Source organism: Amblyomma mixtum, chromosome 6 (assembly GCF_055824585.1).
Source record: "Amblyomma mixtum isolate Tamu chromosome 6, ASM5582458v1, whole genome shotgun sequence".
Lineage (NCBI taxonomy): Eukaryota > Metazoa > Arthropoda > Arachnida > Ixodida > Ixodidae > Amblyomma > Amblyomma mixtum.
The window spans coordinates 76,834,613-76,855,359 of record NC_143017.1 but is presented as its reverse complement, the minus strand read 5'-3'; the positions used below and the strand labels follow the sequence as shown (position 1 = coordinate 76,855,359).

At 44.7% G+C, this 20,747-nt stretch overlaps 5 protein-coding genes across 9 annotated transcripts in view; 2 read left to right on the top strand and 3 right to left on the bottom strand.

The window, feature by feature from the left end:
- LOC149339441 (uncharacterized) overlaps window positions 1-1,965 on the bottom strand; it is a 60,563-nt gene extending 58,598 nt beyond the window's left edge. For 3 of the 5 annotated variants that reach the window (XM_089548232.1, XM_089548230.1, XM_089548231.1), the window contains exon 1: window positions 1,517-1,845. In XM_089548232.1, the coding sequence (XP_089404358.1) occupies window positions 1,517-1,540 (24 nt within the window). In that variant the 5' untranslated portion in view covers window positions 1,541-1,845. The other 2 variants (XM_089548233.1, XM_089548236.1) reach the window with 2 other exon arrangements.
- The window catches only part of LOC149339437 (protein adenylyltransferase SelO, mitochondrial-like), a 44,697-nt gene continuing 25,459 nt past the window's right edge, over window positions 1,510-20,747 (top strand). The window contains exon 1 of the mRNA XM_089548246.1: window positions 1,510-1,667. Coding sequence (XP_089404372.1) covers window positions 1,549-1,667 — 119 coding nt within the window. The 5' untranslated portion in view covers window positions 1,510-1,548. The remainder of the gene's footprint in view (window positions 1,668-20,747) is intronic.
- Paf-AHalpha (Platelet-activating factor acetylhydrolase alpha) lies at window positions 2,258-20,481 on the bottom strand. The gene is made up of 5 exons (XM_089548228.1): window positions 20,224-20,481; window positions 19,889-19,978; window positions 14,214-14,330; window positions 11,108-11,230; window positions 2,258-4,385 (listed from the first exon to the last, which is right to left on the bottom strand). Exons 1-5 carry the CDS (start codon window positions 20,284-20,286, stop codon window positions 4,098-4,100), a joined length of 681 nt encoding a protein of 226 aa, XP_089404354.1. The 5' UTR covers window positions 20,287-20,481; the 3' UTR covers window positions 2,258-4,097.
- Window positions 14,402-16,941, top strand: LOC149339440 (uncharacterized). Its single transcript, XM_089548227.1, has 4 exons — window positions 14,402-15,413; window positions 15,500-15,638; window positions 16,284-16,507; window positions 16,614-16,941. Exons 1-4 carry the CDS (start codon window positions 15,361-15,363, stop codon window positions 16,939-16,941), a joined length of 744 nt encoding a protein of 247 aa, XP_089404353.1. The 5' UTR covers window positions 14,402-15,360.
- LOC149339439 (uncharacterized) lies at window positions 17,062-19,707 on the bottom strand. The gene is made up of 4 exons (XM_089548229.1): window positions 19,556-19,707; window positions 19,175-19,342; window positions 18,632-18,767; window positions 17,062-18,135 (listed from the first exon to the last, which is right to left on the bottom strand). The coding sequence occupies exons 1-4, from the start codon at window positions 19,705-19,707 to the stop codon at window positions 17,062-17,064; spliced, it is 1,530 nt and encodes a 509-aa protein (XP_089404355.1).

The following is a 20,747-nucleotide window of genomic DNA, read 5'->3' as shown; positions in this document are numbered from 1 at the left end:
TATGGCAGGTGTGAATAGTTGGCCTTGAGGAGGTTAACGAGATGATCAGAGAAAATGGCATTTGTCCGACTAGTGCTTAATAATTAAACCAGCTGAAGAAAGAAGGCAGATAATCTAAAGAAACTTTGCTACCACCTCCTTTCATTGCACTGTGAAGGTAAAAAAGGGCACGTGTGAAATTATCAGGATGAGTCCTTGTGAAGAGCAACTTCTCAGTATAACAGACATCACATTGCTCAACTTGCGAGCAACCAGCCACATTTGAAGCAAGATGTGTGATAGCGATACTTTATTGAACGTTTGTTGGCTTATTCATCTAAAAAATCAGCCACTTTATTGACCGTGTTGCCCTTCCTATCACATTTCAAGCTGTAAAACACTCCAGCGTTAAGCAGTTAAGTAATGTGCTTGTACGTACTTATAGATGTAAAAAGGGCAGCCCTTTTGTCCCAGATGCCCCATACATGACGTTTCCAATTCCACTAGAAAGAACTGGATTACTTTTCCGGATGCTATAATTCCCTTTTTTTTTTTCAACAGGTAAAGCCAAAAACTGAAGTGGACTAAGTAGCACCTAATGTCTCCAAGAGGAATACACATGGCTGTACAAATTACTCGGAAGTCTCACAATCATTGGTAGCATCAAATTTTTTACCGTTAGTACAAAGATGCAGCACACACAAACATTTCTTGGGAAGCGTGTGAAGTACCAAAATATAATAACACTTACTTTCACACTCCCAAAAAAGAAATAGTGCATAAAGCATTGTTCAAGGATTAAATTTCCAGTCACCACTGTTTAGTGCTGAAATTTATAGGTCACGACTGCAACTACTTTTCCAACCTGCACACATATCTGACAATTAGGCAGTGCAATGATGCACGTAAATAAATGTTCATTCCTTGGAGAAGTAATTAGTACTAGGCCGCCCGCCAGATATTACTTCCTTACTATATTAAAACATAAAAAATAAATCTTGCTGCGCTCGAATTTTTGCATAACTGCTACTACTATTATTTTCTTTTTACACGCCTGTGTAAGCTAAGATCTGTACACAGGTGGTGACCGGCAGTGCACGGACACATGAATTTACAACTCTATTAGCGCCAGCCCATCACAGGCCCGCGTTTTCAGCCATGTATTAGCGTTCAAACCATTCAAGTGCCACCAATCATAACGTTACTGAAGCGCGTCCAGAGTCTGCGCGTCCAGCAGTAGCTAAAAATTTACTTGGACGTTTATACGCATATATTAGCTTCCCTATTTACTCAAACAAGCGGCGTTCAATGCAAGGAAACAACCTTTCGCCGGCACATCAGAATAAATAGGCGAGCGAATGATAACGTTAAACAAAATATTCAGGCCTCTAGAAGGATCAGCGAATAGGCAAATGAACGGCCTGATCACTTTTTTCAGCGCTGCCACAGTATACGTGGTAACCGCAGTGGTACACGGGCTCCGTCGCTTTGAGCGTCAAACGAAAGCTGAATAGCACGAGCGAGAAACGCCACTAACGCAAGCAATGGCGTCGGGCGTCATTGTGCAAGATGCAGCGTCGAAATGTCTCCTCCGATCGCATCACCGAGGTCCAGCGAACAGCCTCCGATCATCCACGCATCTCAAACCAAGGTGCCAAAACGATGTGGCCGCCCCCACGACGGAATGGGTAAGCGACGCGCGGGACGCAGGAAATAAGCAGGGAAACATAAAGGACCGTACCACAGGCACAGTAGGTAACGGAGGGTGGAGGAACGCCACGACAAATGGAACGGTCCGACCGGCGCCGCGGTACTGGGCAAATTTCACTGCGCAAGGACTATGCAGCGCGCAACAACAGAATAGGAAACACTTACCGGAAATGTTTACGATGCTGTACTTGGCCTCTTCTTAAATCCAAACAGTGCGAAGCATCCCAAATTACAATGGAGTTCACCCTCCTCGCGTTATGAACTTCCAAGTCTCGCGTGATCTCGCGAGAACTGCGAAGCAGGTGGGTGTGTCGGTTTCGTTTTCTCCGCATCCGCGCAACTTTGCTGCTCGTTGGGCGGAGATTTCACGAAAAATTACGGCTTTCGTTCTTTTATTCACATAGCGCGTAAAATTGATGAAAGAATGGCCGAAGAAAACACCGCGAGATTTTGCTTCTCTCGCTTTTCGATTGATCGCCTTGCATTTTCGTGACTAAACCTACTACGTCTGCTCATCGGTTTCGCGCAAATACATGCATAAATTATTATAAAGACGACAGAACATTGCTTGGCAGGCGTTTTGATAAGTTTATTACGGTCCATTGCAAATACGACTGCGAAGGCACTGCTGTCACATTGGTCGCAAGGAAAAAAAACCAGCTTCCAACCAAAATGCATGAACATCAAATCCTGGCTGTCCCAGCAAGTGCCATGTCAGTAAAACCAAAAAAAACTGACAACCCAGAACTGCTAGGTGCAAAGGGGCCCGGAAAAGTGACAAAAATACTTGTTCTGCTCACATTCAGCATCACGACCATCCACAATTCAAAACATACAGCACAAAACACACTTTATAACTGATACATATGCAGCAACTTCAAAAGCCACTAAAACCAGGCTTGCATACACAGAGACGCAAAATGTAATGCACAAATACTTAAGATAATACACTAAAGTAATGTAACCCATGTATTCTCATGTGCACATTAAAACAAAGTAAAATTGCATTCACCTGTGGGGACACACAAGCTCACTTTCAAAACCAGCACAATACAAGAGGACAACACAGGAGAATTTAGTTGCAACACAACAAATAGCAATTAATAGCCAGCAGGTTACATGCGTGAAGCATTGTACACTAGAAGCAAAAGCATGTCCTCAGGCAACTACAATTTCTCACCTATTTACAACCCAAGTCTACCCAACAGAAAAAAATGAAGAGCACCCTTATTAAAATAAATTCCAAACCTCAAATTGCACACACAAAAAAAAGAAAGATACATCACTACTTCTGACAATAACTTAAGAGGCTACCACAAGAAATGCTCCAAACGCACAGCTCAAATCATGAGAAATATCACTTGTCACATTGTAGCAAGGGGTGTTATTCATCTAGAGTGGGACTTGCAAGCAAGCAACAGTCATAACTGCTTGGAGCAGATGAGCAAAAGTGAAAATAAATATAACAGACCACTTGCCCATTCACCTTCAACCCAAACGACGTCCTCGGCTTTTAAGACAGTTTCCATAACTAAGTCCAAGAGAGGCTCGCATCACCAAAAAGCTGCAAATAGCTTCCTGAGCAATTTTGCTACAGAAACATGACCAAATGAATTCGGGGAACGCCACACCAACTTCTGGAGTCACGCGAGCGAGCCTCCACTAGCAAAAATGTCGCAATATGTCCTCTGAATAAGAATTCACAAGAAATAATGTATGATCAAAGAGAGCAAACTTAATCACAAAGGCTTACCATTCCAACCTTAATTGATTGCCAACACCTGATGAACCCCACTGTGATCAGAACAGCTGGAACTTTTAAGCAGGGCGAATTAAAATGAAACTAAGATGCTCCAGAAATTGAATAAAGCACCTTTTAGGTCACTAAATATGAGAAGAGTGACACCCGTTTCCTTAGCCATTTCATATGAGGAAGCCGAGAGCTGGTCACACCCTCCTCTAGCATCTAAAGTGGACACAAAACAGCAAGATTACACAGTTGAAAAGAACCAGTAAAGGAATGCACCTGTTCTCCAAATGCTCGGGAGCAAGGCATCCCCCCAATAATAAGCTCTAGCCTCCACTGTCTTTGGACAGGCTCTCGAGTAGTGCCATTTCCTGTGCATGGTGCCACAGCAGCTCTGACCAAGCATGTTGCAGTGGTCAAGCCACTGTGGTGCAACTCACACTCACATATATGCCTTGCGATAAACTATGCTATCAAGTGGAATCATGCATACAAGACACAAGCTGGCAGTGCACTGCGGAGAGAAAGAGGCAGAGAGAGAAAAAAAAAACATAACAAGCGAGGTTGGGCAGCCACAAGGGGAAAGGTGCAGAAGGTGTGTGTTGCCTAAAGCTGCCAGTGTCACTCCCCCCCCCCCTTTTGTCTATCTCAGCACTGCACCCTATGGTCCGGTGATGGGGGTGTCGCCCCCAGCCCCCGAGGCCTCCCTGAGAAGCTGGGCCACTAGGTCGGCCAACGGTTCGAAGGTGGACTTGTAGCCCTGCCGGCTCAGGTGCAGGAAGTCGAACATGTCGTGGTGGCTGATGGTGCCATCCAGCCGCACCAGCCCGGGGTCCAGGTCCACCAGCTGGACTTGGGCCTGGCCCTTGAGTGCCTTGGACAGCTGCTCGTTTATGTGGCGCCGCCGGTCACGCTGAGAGTTGGGGTGCTGGCCGCAGGGCAGCAGCTTCTGCACATTCCCCCACCCCACCAACAGATCTCGTGTGATCAGCTTCTGCACATTCCCCCACCCCACCAACAGATCTCGCGTGATCAGCTTCTGCACATTCCCCCACCCCACCAACAGATCTCGTGTGATCAGCTTCTGCACATTCCCCCACCCCACCAACAGATCTCGCGTGATCCTGCTGATTCGCAGTCACTCCTCCGCTGCTTCACAGGTGACAGCCAATGTGCTAGAGCCTTTCATCTTGATCACCTTATGTGTGTCATTTCAACTTTTTGATGTGTTGGGTTTGACATCCTGAAGCTGCAAGTGGGCTATGAGACATGCTGTAATGGTCATGGACGGCTCCGATTAACTTTGACGACCTAAGGTTTCTTGAAGGGCAACTCCAGGATTTTTTTTTGCATCCATGCATTTCACTGAAATTATTACGGTAGGTTCTCTTCAGTCTTCTAATCCTCTTTGTGCCATATTTTACAGCCAGGCGAGGTTTCGTTTCAACGCAAATAAATTTTACAATTTCCAGTTTCATGGCCTCCACTGCGTCGATTTCTAAGGGTGACCTCGTGTGCATGAGGTTATGGCGCTCGGCTGCTGACCCGAAAGACGCGGCTTCGATCCCGGCCGTAGCGGCTGAATTTCTATGAGGGCGAAATTCTAGAGGCCCGTGTGCTGTGCGATGTCAGTGCACGTTAAAGAACCCCAGGTGGTCGAAATTTCCGGAGCCTTCACTACGGCATCCCTCATAGCATTAGTTGCTTTGGGACGTTAAACCCCAATAAACCTAAACCAATCGTGTGCATGAAGGCACAATATGCATGTCCGTCAATACTTGTTCTAGGTTTGGTGAAGCAAAAAACTGAGCATGTTTTTGGTCATTTCAGAGTAATAATTATTGAGGTTATCACTTTTAGTTGCCGGTTCAGGCACTGAACGCTCACACGAGAGGTTTCAAGACAGTGTCTATGATGTCATTTGTAGATCTAACATGACAACATATGTTCATTGAAACACAGTTTCGGTGTCCAATGTTTTGCAGTTTTATAAATTCTTATTAAATTAAAAAGATTTCATTGCAACCAAGGGAAAGAGAGAGGTCCAAGAAAAAGAAAGCAACTATCAACTCAAAATTCTTGAAAATCATCCGGTCTTTAATGCACATTGATATTACCTAGCAAAGATGTGCTTGCATTTCGCCCTCATCGAAATAGAGTTGCCATGGCTGGGATTTAATCGCGTGGATGTCGCGGTGGCTCAGTGGTTATGGCTCTCGGCTGCTGACTCGTAAGGCGCGGGTTTGATCCTGGCCGCGGCAGTCGAATTTCGATGGCGACGAAATTCTGTAGGCCCGTGTACTGTGCGATGTCAGTGCACGTTAAGAACCACAGGTGGTCGAAATTTCCGGAGCCCTTCACTGTGGCATCCCTCATAGCTTGAGTCGCTTTGGGACATTAAACCCCATAAACCAAACCAACCTTTGAGTCAGCAGCCAAATGCCACAGCCAGGGAGCCACCTCGTCAGGTTACCATAACTTTCAAGAGTAATTTTTTATTTCTGCAGTGTTTTAATTGCAGGAGAAAATTAGAAAAATTACTGCCGGCATAAAATAAAGCAGTTTCGTCCGCCAATAAGCACCACCACAAAAAAAAAGACTGACAATTAAGCATGGTTAGGCCAAATGCAAATTCGGTGCGCTAACACTTTGCTTTTGGTTTCGGGTCAAGGCTTGGTTTTTCAAGCTTAAGCAGGTGTCAGACAAAGATTGATGAAATCAGAGTGGGAGGCCTTCGTGTTGGCGCACTAAAAACTGAAGTTATGCCATAGGGCACGATGCAATAGCACCAATAAGTTATTGCACTTATACGTGGAATTGGTCTTTTTTTTTTTTTTACATTCATGGATCCCTGGAAGACCTCATACCTGTCCTGGCACAATGGTGCAGCGGTTATGCAATGTGTTCTTCCACCCAGCTCTTCAAGGTCGCAGGGGGACCGTACAAACAACGGCTAAGTGGTTGAGTGGAAGCTCTAGTGCTAGCGCTCTAAAAATGCAACTTACCCCTTTGCTTTGTTCGGCTTCATTAAAGGACCATTCTGGAAGATTTTTAAACATTCTGAGTTGACTACCAGATTATATTTCTTGGACCTCCGTGTTTTATTTCCAATTACTACTTTTTCAAAATAACAAGGAAAACAATTAAACAGGAAACCAAAACCGAAACTGGGTTTTAACCAAAGTATGGCGACATGCATATTGTAGAAAAACCTATCATGTCCGTAAAAGACATGAGAGCGCAAAACGGCAACACGGACGAGTAACGGAACAGGTGTCCTCGGTATTTGTCCAAAGTGGCGACTGTACAGAACAGCTTCAATCATTACTTGTCTGAAATGACCAAGAACAAGCCAGAAATTTCTCCTGTCACCAAATGCAGAGGGAATATCGAAAGGTGCGCAGCTCAAGATGTCAGACATGCAAGGTTGCCTGCAGAAACCGCCTTGATTGATGCCATGAAATGAGAAGATTTAAAATGAATTAGTGCCGAAACAAAATGTTGACTGACTGCAAAGTTTCACACAAACGATCGGAAGACTCCAGAGAACCTATCGTGAAAGTTTCAGTGAAATGTGTGGAGGTAAAAAATTTGACAGAAACGCTTAAGACAGCTTACGTGTGGGAATGCAAAAGTATTAAAGTGCTGAGTCATGCTACGTTGCAGATGCCTATAAGTCATAACTATACATACTTTGTACAAACTCTACATGCCTTACACTTCTTTACTTGTAAAGTGCCGAGTTATGCTAGGTTGCAGAAGTAAAGTGCTGAGTCATGCATCGTAACTATGCTACTTGTAAAGTGCTGAGTCATGCTACATTGCAGAATGACTAAGAGTCGTAGTTGAGTCATGACTTCGCATACTTTGTTCAAACTCTATATACCTTGCATTACTTGTAAAGTGCTGAGTCATGATATGATGCAGAATGACTGAGTCATGTGTCATGACTATCATCATTCATGAATATACATGTTTGCTTACATGTGTTGTGACATTGTACACCGGGGTACTGCATCATCTGAACTTCGTGCTGTAGACAGCAGCGGACGGGTTTTGTGCTAATGGGACATATAATGCATTCACATTAAAAAAAAAAAATGCCGGAGTTGGCCTTTAACTGCTGGCTTTTTTTTCGTATAGGCACAGTCCACGCGCTTCCTCACTTGTTACCAAAATGAGGTGGAGAACAAATTTATTTCAGTACCGAAAACTCATCACGAGGGCTCTTTGATTAGGGAAAAGAAGGAAGAGTAAGAGCTTTAATTTGACATTTGTGCACTCATTCTACATAGTAATAATGACAGTGAAAAGTCCAAATAGCCCTAAATAGTACTCCAAATAGCACTCATTCACACAACACAATAAAAGAGAACAGACCTAAGGGTGCATTCCAGTGGATGAGGAGCAGCAGAAAAATATTGCAGGCCTTAAGGGTACGAAATCAAGCAGTCTGTCTAGCAGCATGAAAGTTGTCGGCAAATGACCTTTCGCTTTAGGACATTACATTTTCAGGGCAAATTCTGTGCTCCTCTCTGCCTGTGCCATAAAAGCACGCTGCTGAATGTTTCACCTAATGGTGTTAGATTCATAACATGCCAGTTTTGTCAACCATTTCACCAAACTGCTTGCATTTGTGCCATCAAAACTACATTTCCTGTTTCCAGATTTTTATTTCCTTCCTTATCTATCCAGTTTCTCCCTTAAATTCTTGTTTCAGCTCACCTAGCCTGCCCAACTCAAGGCAGCCATGGCTAGTCTAGCTAATCTAAAAGGTGGCATATCTTTAGAACCTACTCACATTTTATCCTGCTTTAATGTGCAAGTACAGTAAAACCTCGCTGACATGTTTAAAAAATAAGGGAGGGGGGAACCATTCAAACTGTCTCATTCTGAAAATTGCGACTGTTGAATGAGGTACATAGGCATTAACTGACAATTTCACCACAGTAAGATGTCGATTAACATTTCTCATCAGAGGCCTGAACGGCTTCTTCTCTAGTGTTACAGAAATCTGTGTGCATTTGCGTTGTTTTAAGAGCAGACGGAACTTTGCAATGCATTTTGTACGTCGATGAAAATGGCGAAAGTAGCCAAACTTCCTCGGTGTTTTCGAATGCTTCACCCCCTAGCGCCTATGCATTATGGCAAAGCCGCCACAGTGACTGAGTGTTGCAGCATTCACGTCTTTAATGCTGCGTTTCCCAGACCCAGCCCGCTCATATGTAAGCATGTCGTTATAGTTCTCAAGGTGCTTTGTCAACTTGCCCAAAGCCACCACGAAGAAGCCGCTTCGTTTGTCCTTTTCACGTCGTGTCCCGCAAAAACAACCAACATTTTTTTTTACGTTGCCTCTTTGCACTCAGGCACTGCAGAGAAGCCACAGTCGCGAGTAACTGCCAGGGGATATTTAAAATTCCACAAGTGCGCTTCCCCGCATAACAACATTGCCCAAGACAAGATGGCTGACCATGAGTTTCCTGCTGAAACAAAGCAAGAAAAACTAGTTTTTGTTCCAAAATACGTCTCTTGCATTCTATCCACAACCTTAGCACCTGTCTTGTAGCCCACGCAGTTTTCTTAGAGAAATCAGCCATCTTGTCTTTGGCTACATATATATGTGAAAAAGCGCACTTGTGGAATTTTGAATATCCCCTATTCCAGCTCTTCACGTCGCGTGGCCCCATGTTCTACCCATTTGTATGTTTGCATATGTGTTGTCGAAATTTTAGATATAGTAGCCAGAAAAATGTTTTACCAGGGGACGTATTAACCAGAAGAAAAATAGCGTAACTAAATGGGCCATACTTAATGCTGGCAGTTTAAAGCATTTGAACTGGGAAAGTATCAATGAGGTTTTGCAGTAGCAAAAAAGTGACATGTTTAAATCAGCTCGCACACAAGAAACTTCCACTATAGTACTCATGGCCAGGGGGGCACACATGAATTAAATCAAATTTGTACAAAAAACTCAATATTTCGATAAAACAGCATTTGATCATTTTTTTTTCAATACGACAGACTTTGATGAGCAAGAAACTTTCTGGACCCATAGCACACTGGTTGACAATGAAAAATGGTGCCAATATGCTTGATTAGCATGGGTGATTTTTAAGATGTAGGTTCTGTGAGGCAGTAAACTTGTCCTTGCACCACAAATTACTTCGAGCCAGAACAGTGTAATTTTCAGGTACATAAGACAATAAAATGAAAAAAAAAAAAAGCTCATACATTTTATAATCAAATATATTTTTGTGTATGTTATGACCATGCTATGTCATTTTTAAAAAAATTTTGTATTTGGCAAATTAAATCACATTAATTATTGATGTAGCACGAAACACGAGGATGAAACAAGCACACAAACACAGCGCTGACAGCAGCGTGCTTGTCTTGTCCTCGTGTTTCGCGCTGCGTCGATAATGTCCAACCAACTTGGCCAAGCTTGCACTCTGTGAACACATTAATATTTCTTTATGAAATATTCTCAGCTTCCTACCTGTGCCAGCCTGGGAATAGCACTGTCAACTATCACAGCGTGCATGGAGAGGCATAATAGAAAGGAATACCTGCCAGACAGAACTAAGGGCAAGTTGATGCTCAATTACCACAGGTTGATTGTCGCACTGATTGGCTGCCAGCCACACTACTTTGAAAACATGCAGGTGCTGCTGATGCCACTGATTTAATCTGTACCAGTCATATACAATCATTTCGAAATCAAACAGCAAACTCAACACGAACTTTTAACAACAATTAAACTGAAAAACTGTCACAGGCAAAGAATTATGCACAGTGAGAAACAGAGCACCATGCTAAAGGTAGGTTTGGTGCTGCAGGGGGTCTAGATATGAGGATAACTCTATAGGTGCCTGTGCCTTTTACAGTTGGAGGCACGTACACTTCTATTCCCATACACATGTACCACAATAGTGCACTTCAGGTATCTAGAGCCATGGATATTTAATGCCTTGCGCATATACAAGCGCCTTTTCTTTGTCTCCTGATGGTATCTATGCTCTTCCCGATACCGCTAGTTTCCCATGTCAACTCTACATGATTATTCTGTGTCATGTCACTCAATGACTCGAAAGCAGAAACACAAGCTAGTAGCAGTCATTGCACAATGAAGAATCAAGTTTGCAAAGATTGCAAAAATAGATTCGCACCTCCTTTGCCAGGATGTATGCACTAATAATTAAGCTCCTTTTATTAAGAGCACTCAAAACAAAGCATTCACACTCTTTTTTTGAAAAGATGTTACAGCCCTTCTTTTTTGCAAATTAGTTACTGAGCACAAATTTCAGCCACATGAAAATAATCACGAAGGACATCTTGAGTTTTGACAGCTTGAATGAGATGATTTTCACTTTTAGCCACACAAACCCATTGGTTCAATGCTTAAGAGAATATTGTAATGCTTGTCTGTGTGCTGGAATGCACCCACTCATTAGAGGCTGGCACATGATGTCACGGGGGCCATTACGGTGAACCACGCATAGCTTTTGCAGTGCAGGCCAAAGAAGGTTTCAATAAGCCACTAGCAGCTAAGGCGTTTTGACGTGTAGTGAAATCTGGGAAAGGAAGTTTTTTCTCAAGCGCAGGTCAGATTTTTGAAAACAGGAAAATCAATGTAAGCGAATTTAGCAAAAGAGCTCAAATAACACTCACCAGGACAACCACCTGTGCTTCAGGAAGGTGGGATTTGATAGCTGCAGCACAGGTCACAATTCCTTCCGCGACAGCTTCAGGGGAACTGGTGTTATCATTGCATCCCACAGAGAGGACTACAACCTGAAGGAAATGCTTCGATGTTATTGCCACATATAGAAGTAACACTATTCTTGTATTTTAAGACACAAATCTCAGCACGGAAGATTGTCCTGCACCACACATTTACTGTGGAATAGAATTTGCAGTTTAATACACAAATCTCAGCACGGAAGATTGTCCTGCATCACAAATTTACTGTGGAAAAGAATTTGCAGATAAGGTGTTCCAGTTCAAGTCAAGATAATAAATAAGGAGGCGACATTATCTGACATCTGAAAAATTCTTGCACTTTTCCAATTCAGCCCATAAATTCAGCAGAAAAAAGAACAGTTTAAATAAACCACAATGCAGCCTGAAAATATAAACAATTCATAACAAGTCATTAAGAAAGGCACACCAAGAAGGTCAGATGCCTTGCTCCATAAATAAGCTCGTCAACATCGTTTCAGAGAACTTTTATAAATGAAACAAGACATACACTGCTTAACCATTCAAGCCAGCATCCTTTATGTAGTATTGCAATCACAATATTGCGGGACATGGAAGCACGTAGCAAAACTGCGTTCCACATCACTTAACCGCATACGCCAGCTCTCTCATCCCTCTCAAGCAGCTCTATACCAATACTTCTATCTTGCGCGTGCCATGCATAGATAGGAACCGGCATTAGGCGCCACTTTGACAGCTTGCACACCTACAAGCGTACTACGGTGAGCGTCTGCGCCAGCCACTGATTGCTGAAGAAGACCGCATGCCATCACCACAGCAAAGTTACATGCTTATACAGTTTCAAGCAGAAATGGCTGGCTAAAATGAAGGCCCCAGGTTAAAAACTACTACGGTCATTACTGTCAAAGATTTCAAAGCACACCTGCCACGATGCATCGTTCGTTACTGCTGACAGTGACGTAGTGACAGCTCTGTACCATTTGATGCCAGGACACCTACAAACTAATATCGCTGTTGATGCAATTTTGAGGGACATGAGTGTTAGCTGTGTTGATGTGCAGCATATTGCTTTTTTTGCTTGGGCTTGGCCTTGACATGTATAGGCAATTCCCGTTTACGTGAAAGCACTCGCAGCCAGTGAATGCTGTCAAGTCAATGCCAATATCACGAACACAAATGATGAACCTGTTGTCAAGCGATACTTTTGCTGCTTCTTTTGCGCATAAAATAAATCGCACATTCTCTTTGTTTCTTCATTTTGCTTGGTATTCCAGCCGTTTCGCAATAAGAGCAGTTTACTATCTTGCCATTCGGAGTCTAGCTACCACTTAGTCTACAGGCAGTGAAAATTAAAGAGGAGAAATTGAAGTTGGCTTGTATCGACAGAATACCAGCTCCTGATTACAAAAACGCCACTCATACTGACAACAAAGCTCTTGTAACGTAGAAAAGAGCAAGAACCAAAATACAGGTATCGCCGCCACAGGCCAAACTCGCAAGTACAAGCGTGATGAGATCATAGAACAAAACAGTGTTGCTAGAACGAATGGTTCTAGCAACACCAGGAACCGAGAAACCATGCATCACTGAGGCGCAGCCAATGCATGCGCAAATCTCCTTGACGTCGCCAGATGGCGCCACGTGCCCGGCTGCTACGCGCGCTCCTGAAGCATCGGGACAAATCAGCGCCTGTTTTCCGGCGGTAGGCGGGCTCCCGGTATTCCGCTAGCGGTAACAAGGTACACGGTATGCTAAAGGTGTCTATTTGCGAGAACTTCGTTGACGACTTCGAGAACGAGATCCATCGTAACGCTGGCAAAACGCCAGTGCAAACGTAATCGAAGCGACTGTAGCGACGGCCGCAATAGCCGATAGATGCCTTCAACGTGCGGCCGGTGGTAGCTTTCTTTTCGGCTGCTGCTAGGCCCACTGCTGGCAGCCAGAAATCACGGAGTCTGCGTTGCGTCATGTGCACGTCATGTTTCACGTCTCTTAGTCCTCTGTCGTCATAGACGAATCCCAAGTTTGAATCAGAGCGGCGGGAAAAACTTTTTCAACTTCGAATCCAAATTTCTTAGAAATAAATGCATCTTTCGCTGCCGGCCAAGTGGCAACAAAGCCATGACATGCCGAACTATCTGATTTTACTATAAAAAAAATATTAATAGTGCTCTCCTCAGTGTCCCTTTAAGGGTCATGCCTGTAAGAAGTGCAAGAGCAAGCAGAAACTGCAAAATGCATGACTACATGCCCTCGTCCCTTCGCCGTCCCATAGAAGCTCCATAGAAGGTGGCACAAGGTCTTCTTTAGCGATCACAGTGGCTGATGCAGACGCTCACTGCAGGGCGCCTCGGTGCGCGAGCTATCAAAGCGGCACCTAATGCCGGTTCCTATCTACCATGGTACTTGTCAGATAGGAGTGAGGGCACAGAGCTGCCTGCGAGGGGTGAGAGTGGGCACGTACCGTTAGGGTTAGGTGGTGAGGAACGCTGTTTTGTTCTGTGCTCCTATGACCCGCAATATCGTCATCGCGATCATACAGGTCCCTCCAATAAGGAAGGGAGTAAAGCTTGAGCATTGATTAATGATTACTCCATAGTTATGTAAGACATAACTACCCTGCTAACTTTCCTGATAACTATCCTGCTAACTAGACATAACTTTTCCTGCTTTCTAACTAGTTTTCCTCTCAGCATATAATATCCAAAAGTCATTTCAACTTTAGAAGATAACCAAAAAATTCATCCTTTTGTGTGAACTGGTTGTTCCCTTCCATACTTGAGGGGCTACACTTGAAATCTGCAAGATGCGCACAGTACTTTCATATTTCGATTCGTTAAAGAAGCAGTTTTACAGTAAGCTTGCATAAAAGCATACCATACGTTACATGATGGAGGTATGAAACTACTCCAATTCTCTGTCCTTTTGAGCACCATGCTGTAGCGGCACACGGTAGAATTACACTTGGCAGGAGTGGAATTCAGTGCAACCCCAGAATAACCCTGACAAACACTGCGTTATTACACAAAGCGTAAAATCACAACAAATTACAAACCTTCGCTTTGACGCTGTCCAACTCTCCGTTTTCAATTCTCCAGAGTACGTTTTCAATTCTATCTTCTGGAATGCCAAAGTTCAGGCAGTGCAGAGGCGCAAAGAAGTTTTCCCATACCTTGAAAGTAAGAAAGAATATGAAACTTCGTTCTGTGAACATGCAGTTGGCAACGATGTTCGCTAATAGGCACCCTGCACCCGCCAGGCACCGCCACCGTCGACGCTGCGTTCAGCGCCCCTCGCGGCCAGTTCCTCGTCCCTGTCAGGAAGGCTCGCCTCGCGTCTTCGAAGGGATGGCGTCTGCTAGCGGCGTGCCGCTTATTGTAGAGGCGGGATTTCGCGCTATTCACGATGCGGAAAATTTCTTTAGAGGAGCAAACATCAAGAAAGGCACGAAGCTTTTTGAAGCAGGACACGTACACAACGTGAAAGAGGTGGTGTCGTGCGACGGGAGCGTAGTTGCAGCCCGGTGCATTGCGCAGACGAGCATCACTGCGCCACCGAAAACCATCAAATTAACGGTAAGAAATATTTCTATCTAATGTCTGTTAGCGCTGCGATCTTCTTTATTTCTTTTATGTAGCTATCTTCAAGTAGACAGCTTGTTGCCGCGAGCTGCAGTTGCAAGGCAGGCGTCGCAGGCAAATGCAAACACGCTGCTGCCGTTGCCGTGTATTTGGAGCAGTGTGAAACGCTCTCTAAAACGAGCCAACCGCAAGCCTGGGGTGTTCCTACATGTAAGAAGGTTTACCCTAAACTTTCGAAGACGGCCAAGCGGCATAACATTGAAGGTAACTAGAAAACTCCAGTTTTTGAGCGAACGGCGCAAACCTGACTTGATAACATTCTCGTTTGCAGCACCTTCGGTTTTCGATATGAAATTCCCTGTTAAAACTATCCCTTGAAATGATGTACCCGCTGTGTAATCTGCCACTCATATTTTTTTCATTTTTTCAGCAACTGCTAGGTCGTTATCGCTGCAACATGTGCGCCAATATTTTGGGGATATCAAATGTCCAATAAACGAGCTTTTACAAGCAGAAGAGGATGAAAGCTGTGGTGAAGCGCCTGTGCGCACTGAAACTCCTGCCGGCAACGTAAAACTTTTTGACTGGGATTGTTCAGAAAAGGAGTACCCCAGCTACTTCATGCAGAATTCTTGCGGAAAGCTTGTACTAAAAAAGCGGAACTTCACTGCAAGGTTTGTTTAATTTCTACACAGTTAGGACAAGTGCCCTGATTCTTCGACATTAGGATATGTGATTACTGTACTAAATTATCACCCAGTCTTTCAGATGTGGAGGCAAAGATTTATGAGGAACATGTTGCTCTTGCCCCTGAAAACGTGCCTTCACTGTCCAAAAAGACGCTGGACGACAAGGCGCAGTGGAAGCGAGCTAGGATTCCGCGCATAACCGGAACAAAGGTAAGCGATTCTTTGCTGCGCAAAATTTGGGCTTCCTCAGGTGTGAGCTCGGACGAGTTGCGAAGTCAATGACCGGAAATCGCAGGTGCAAGAAGAGGGAAGGGTTCCCAGAGATCCATTAGCATTCCTCGGCGTCTGTTGAATGTGCCATGAGTTAAAAACCTGTCTAGGAGGTAATTCAAGAGTCAAGCAAACGCCTTCCGCACGGGTTTGATCATTGTTAGACCAGAAACCGCGCGCGCGTGTTGGCCGTCGCGAAGGGTGGGCCCCGCAGTGGCACAGTCCTTGGAATGGCAGCTGCGGAGCCGAACGAGCTCCGCCGAGGGCCTCAAATTCCAAGTAAAACCCGCCGGCCACCAATGGTGAAAAAAAAAAAAAAAACACCAAAAAAAAAGGGGATTCGGAGGACTCACTACGAAATACAAGAACTTTCGCATACCAGAGTAAAAGGTTGGAAATAGCAGTTCGCTGTGAGCAAACAAAATTGTGATAATGTGAGTAAACTTGCCCTTGGCGCAGAAATATCGTTTTGGCTCTAATTCTAAGCTCTAATTTTCTTTTGCTGTTTCAAGCCAGACAATTGGAACGTCTACATTTAATGAACCCTGCAAAATTTATGAAGTGCGCTATTTGCTTTCTTTTCAGGCCTACAGAGTACTTTGCTGTCGGGCAGAAAATATTGACAAAAGAGCGAGGTCCCTCATTTTCGAGCAAGACTTCGGAGGGCCAGCCGTGCGATACGGCATCGCGATGGAGCCCAAAGCCCGCCGAGCATTTGAGAATGAACACGGCGTTGAAGTTTCATTGTTCGGCCTGGTTGTTTCACGCAAGGAGTCGTGGTTAGCGTGCTCTCCGGACGGAATCTTTCCGTAAGCATATATAATAATTTTTGTACAAGATATCACCTTTTTGCTATTTTGCCAGAACATCAATAACTTCCATTGCTGCATTCGATTATTCTGTTCTGAAATGCAGGACGCACGAGAAAGAGGCTGTGCTTTTGGAGATAAAGTGCCCCTTCAGTCGCAGAGGTCAGACGCTGACAACAGATCCACTTTTGCCATATTTGCAAAAGAACGATGCTCTGGAGCTGCGAAAAAAGCACACTTACTACGCTCAAATACAGATCTCCCTGTACGTCCTGGAGCTTCAACAGTGCTGGTTTTACGTCTACACGGAAGCTGATTCCCTGACGATTAAAATTTCCCGGGATGAAGAATACCTCGCCGAAGCGATTCCGGTGCTCCGGGAGTTTTACTTCGCAAAGTACCTGACATGCTTGAAAGAATACTACAACACGTAATGGTGCAGTAATCCTTTCATGAAATATACTCAGTTTTTTCATGATTTTTTTATTTACCAAAGAGTCAAAAGCAGAGCTGTGCAATATGTACATACCGAGAAGTGTAATAAACAGAGTGTCTTATGAGGCATTGCATTCGTTCCTTGCAAAAATTCCTGGCTTTAGATTTGTTATCACAGCGACCACATGAACAATATCATCGACATACCCAGTCAGTTCATGAGGAATTCTTTGGGACAGTATATTGAACGTTTTCAGCCTTTGGATAACTCTTTCCACATGAATGCGGACAGACGCTGTCTCATACGTCGCATCGACTTCTGACTCCGTAAACTGGGCACTCGTCGCAAATGGTGGCATCACAAGTGTCGCCTGTTGCACCCCAACGTCAGTGCGAATTCCCGGAAAGCCTTTGTCCGCTAGAATGACATCGCCAGGCTCTAGAAGGGATAACAGCTTGCCGTCCACTGTGATGGTCGCGTCCGAAGTCCTTCCGCCGTACCCTTCTGATACGAAAGTTATTGCACCATTCGGTGCGATGCAGATTAAATACTTCAGGGTGTACCTGCCCTTGTAGTGGGAAAACCACAGGTTGCGTGTCTCCACATCTGGCGGCATTTCGGTTTCTATTTCAGTACAATCTATAATAGCCCTGCACGTATCGTAGTGCCTTTTGAAGCTCGGCGGCATTGTGCGCTGCACTGCTAGTCGTGACGGCCAATAGATCCAGTCTTTCGTTGCTACTTTTATGTTCACAAGAACAGACTTGAATACCCTGGACGCCGTTGTGCTGTGCACGCAAAACAGTGAAGCGAGAAACGAAAACGGCAAGCCATGTTTCAGCTTCATCAAAAACAAAAGAAGCTTGTCCTCAACGGAAAGCTCCCTTAACCTTTGCGTTCCTGGCGGAAGAACACTTAGGAGCAACGAAAAAAGCTGAAATGACACCGCAGTGAAGGATTGCAGTGCAGCCTCATTACCATGGAGTGCCCTAAAACCTCCAAAGTACGGCTGTTTCTGCACAGGGCCCACGTTTTTGTCGCACAATTGAGCTGAATCACATAAGGTTCCGCGTTCAGCGGTGGTGGAAGTCCTGTGGTGCACATAGCAACTTGCGTTGCAATTTGATGTTGTCGAGATGAACGTAAATTCCCCGGAAAGGCATTCGGGCTCCATGTCGGTCATCGTGCATGCCTGCAATGCACGAAATACAAAAAAAAAGTAGCAGGTCAGCGGCTGCTGTTAACATTTTCCGGATTGCTTGCATACTGATCCTTTTCAACATTCCGTGAGTCAACTTCCCTTCGTAGCACAAACTCTACCATGATGACGCTGCCTATCCCAGGAAGAGAAGTTGGGTGCAGCGCTAAGACATCTGTCCAAGCCATACGCTGTGTATGCAATGACATGAATTGCCTTGGCGCACCCTTCCTACGCGATTGCAGCGCGGGGAGAGTCAGTTGTACCTGCTAAGGAATGGCTTGGTAGAGCTGCACTTAACTACCTTTATCGCGAAAGCAACAAATTGCAGAAATGTGCAGGAATTATGTGTGTCTACAGCACTGCACCCTATTTTCTGTCCCGGGAACCGGCTTGGCTGCAATGGTGAAGTGGTTTTTCGCTACGCAAATAAGCTACCTCTCACAGTTTTGCAAACGCTCAATGCTGCTTTGAAGGAAAACCTACGTACATCGGCAAACTTCTTTTGTGACGCAGTTTCGTCACCGCCACTCGGTGGAGAGTTGGCGTCAGGTGAAACTGCATTCAGTGGGCGAGGATCATCGTCGATCTGCTGATCATGCTTTCTGCTCTCTCTTTCCTTTCGCCTGCAAATATTATGCAACAAAACTAAGCGGAAGTGCAAAAAGAAAAGAAATCAAGGTCAGTCGTCAAACGAACAGACGTTTCGCTCACCGCCGCCAGCACAATGTATTAAAACAACTAAGCTCTCGACCAGGCGGAGCAAAAAAAAAAGTATTGTGACACGCCGCTCTGAACGGGGAATAAATACAGCAGCGTAGTACATTTAAAATGGTCTAAGAGATGTGCAGCAAGACGACAGGAATGTAGACGTTCGAGATTGTGGCGAACACATTTTTACAAGCGCACCTGCATGCACCCGTCTGCCTGCTGTCGTTTTTCAGGCCAATTACGCGTTCTTGGAGAAAATATCTAGCCCCGAAAACACAAGTACACATTAATGAACCCGAAGTTGATACATTTGTCAGCATACCTGTCATAACGCCTGGACGAACCACTTGTGCTTGCTTTTTTGTACGCTGATGGAAAGATGCTTGGGTCGTAGGATGGGTGCCCTTCTTCATTCGATTTAGTATTGCTTACAAAATGCCTGCTGCATATTTTTGATTTCCTCGAAGGCATCCAATCCGTACCATCTTCGCTGCATAGTTCAAAATAACAACAAATATACATGATACTCCGCTACACGTTTGCAAGGAACGATGCTGCGGCGCTTTTTATCTATCGTCATATAAGTTCACGAAAGTGCATCAAGACAGTGCCAAAAAACTTGATTTTTCCAGTACTGTAAAACTGCAATGAGTGCCTGTGTCTACAGCATGGTATGAGAACAAGAAAAGGAGTTCAAACTTACTTTTGGCGACGAATAAGCCGAATCCAGCGCTCACGCCGTTCCGTCTCCCAGTGTCGCGTCGGGAATCCATAAAACCTTGTCCCAGGCGAATTCAGATACGTATTACTGCATCCTACTACACAGCAATGTGTCCTGCTGTTGTTATTAGTCATTTTGTGCTCGGAAAGGAGGCGCACAACTGCTTCGCGACGGCGCGCGCAGCACAGCGCGAGCTGTCAGACTGCCCCCGCCTTCCTGACAGGGACGCGCGCGCCGCCGCCAGTGGCGCGCGCGTCGCGCGGGAGTTAGATGCGCAGGGTGCCTATAAAGAAGCTAACAGCACAGAAAGCTTACCTCAGACTGCTGAAGAAAAGCTACGGTGTAGTCCCCAAGAAAAACAACATCCGGCTCCTTTTCCGTTCCTTCTGCTAAGAACACTTTGTGCTGTGAAGAAAAGAAATGATTAGACACGGAACTTCGGCACTTAAGAATTAACGGACCAATTACTGCAAAACTCGGGCCACGACCACGACACGTTCTTTTGAGGCAACAAAGTTACAGCCCTGTTCGACAAAGATTCCAACATGAAATAACTGTGAACAGCGAAAATTTTCGTACAAAGCGGTTATTCGTTAGCAAGTCCGAATGACTAAAATGAAGCAACCAAGCATATAACCCAAGTGACTTACCAGTGACAACCACCGGTCGTCACCGTCAATCGACTCGCCGGGAGTAGGCACCACAGCACTCATGTTCGATCAGTTTCTTTAGCGAAGAAGTAGAACACTGTTAATCACAGCCTTATCTGCATGTTCACTCCAACGCACAGCTCAAGTTAGAAACCGTATGCTCACTTCACAACGTCAGCGATATGGATGCAACGAAAGTTGTGTTTACATGCACAACCTTTTCAATGTTGCTGCATGGGACCGCCCATGAGGTGAATAGAATATGTGATGCGTTGGTTTTTCACAATACTAATAGCGTTAGCGGCGCTAGTGAAGAGTTTATCTCTTAACATAAGTAAAGGTACAAGATAAACAAAATAATATTCTTTCTTTAATTTTCTTTCAAGAATTAAAAATTTATTAAGCTGTAATTTTTTTTGCGTAGCTTGCATAATTGGTAATGTTTTTAAGCTTGTAGGGGCAGCTGCGACGCACATGTCGCTGTGAGCGGTACTTGCATGGGTTCTTGTTTCCATATCGCAAGT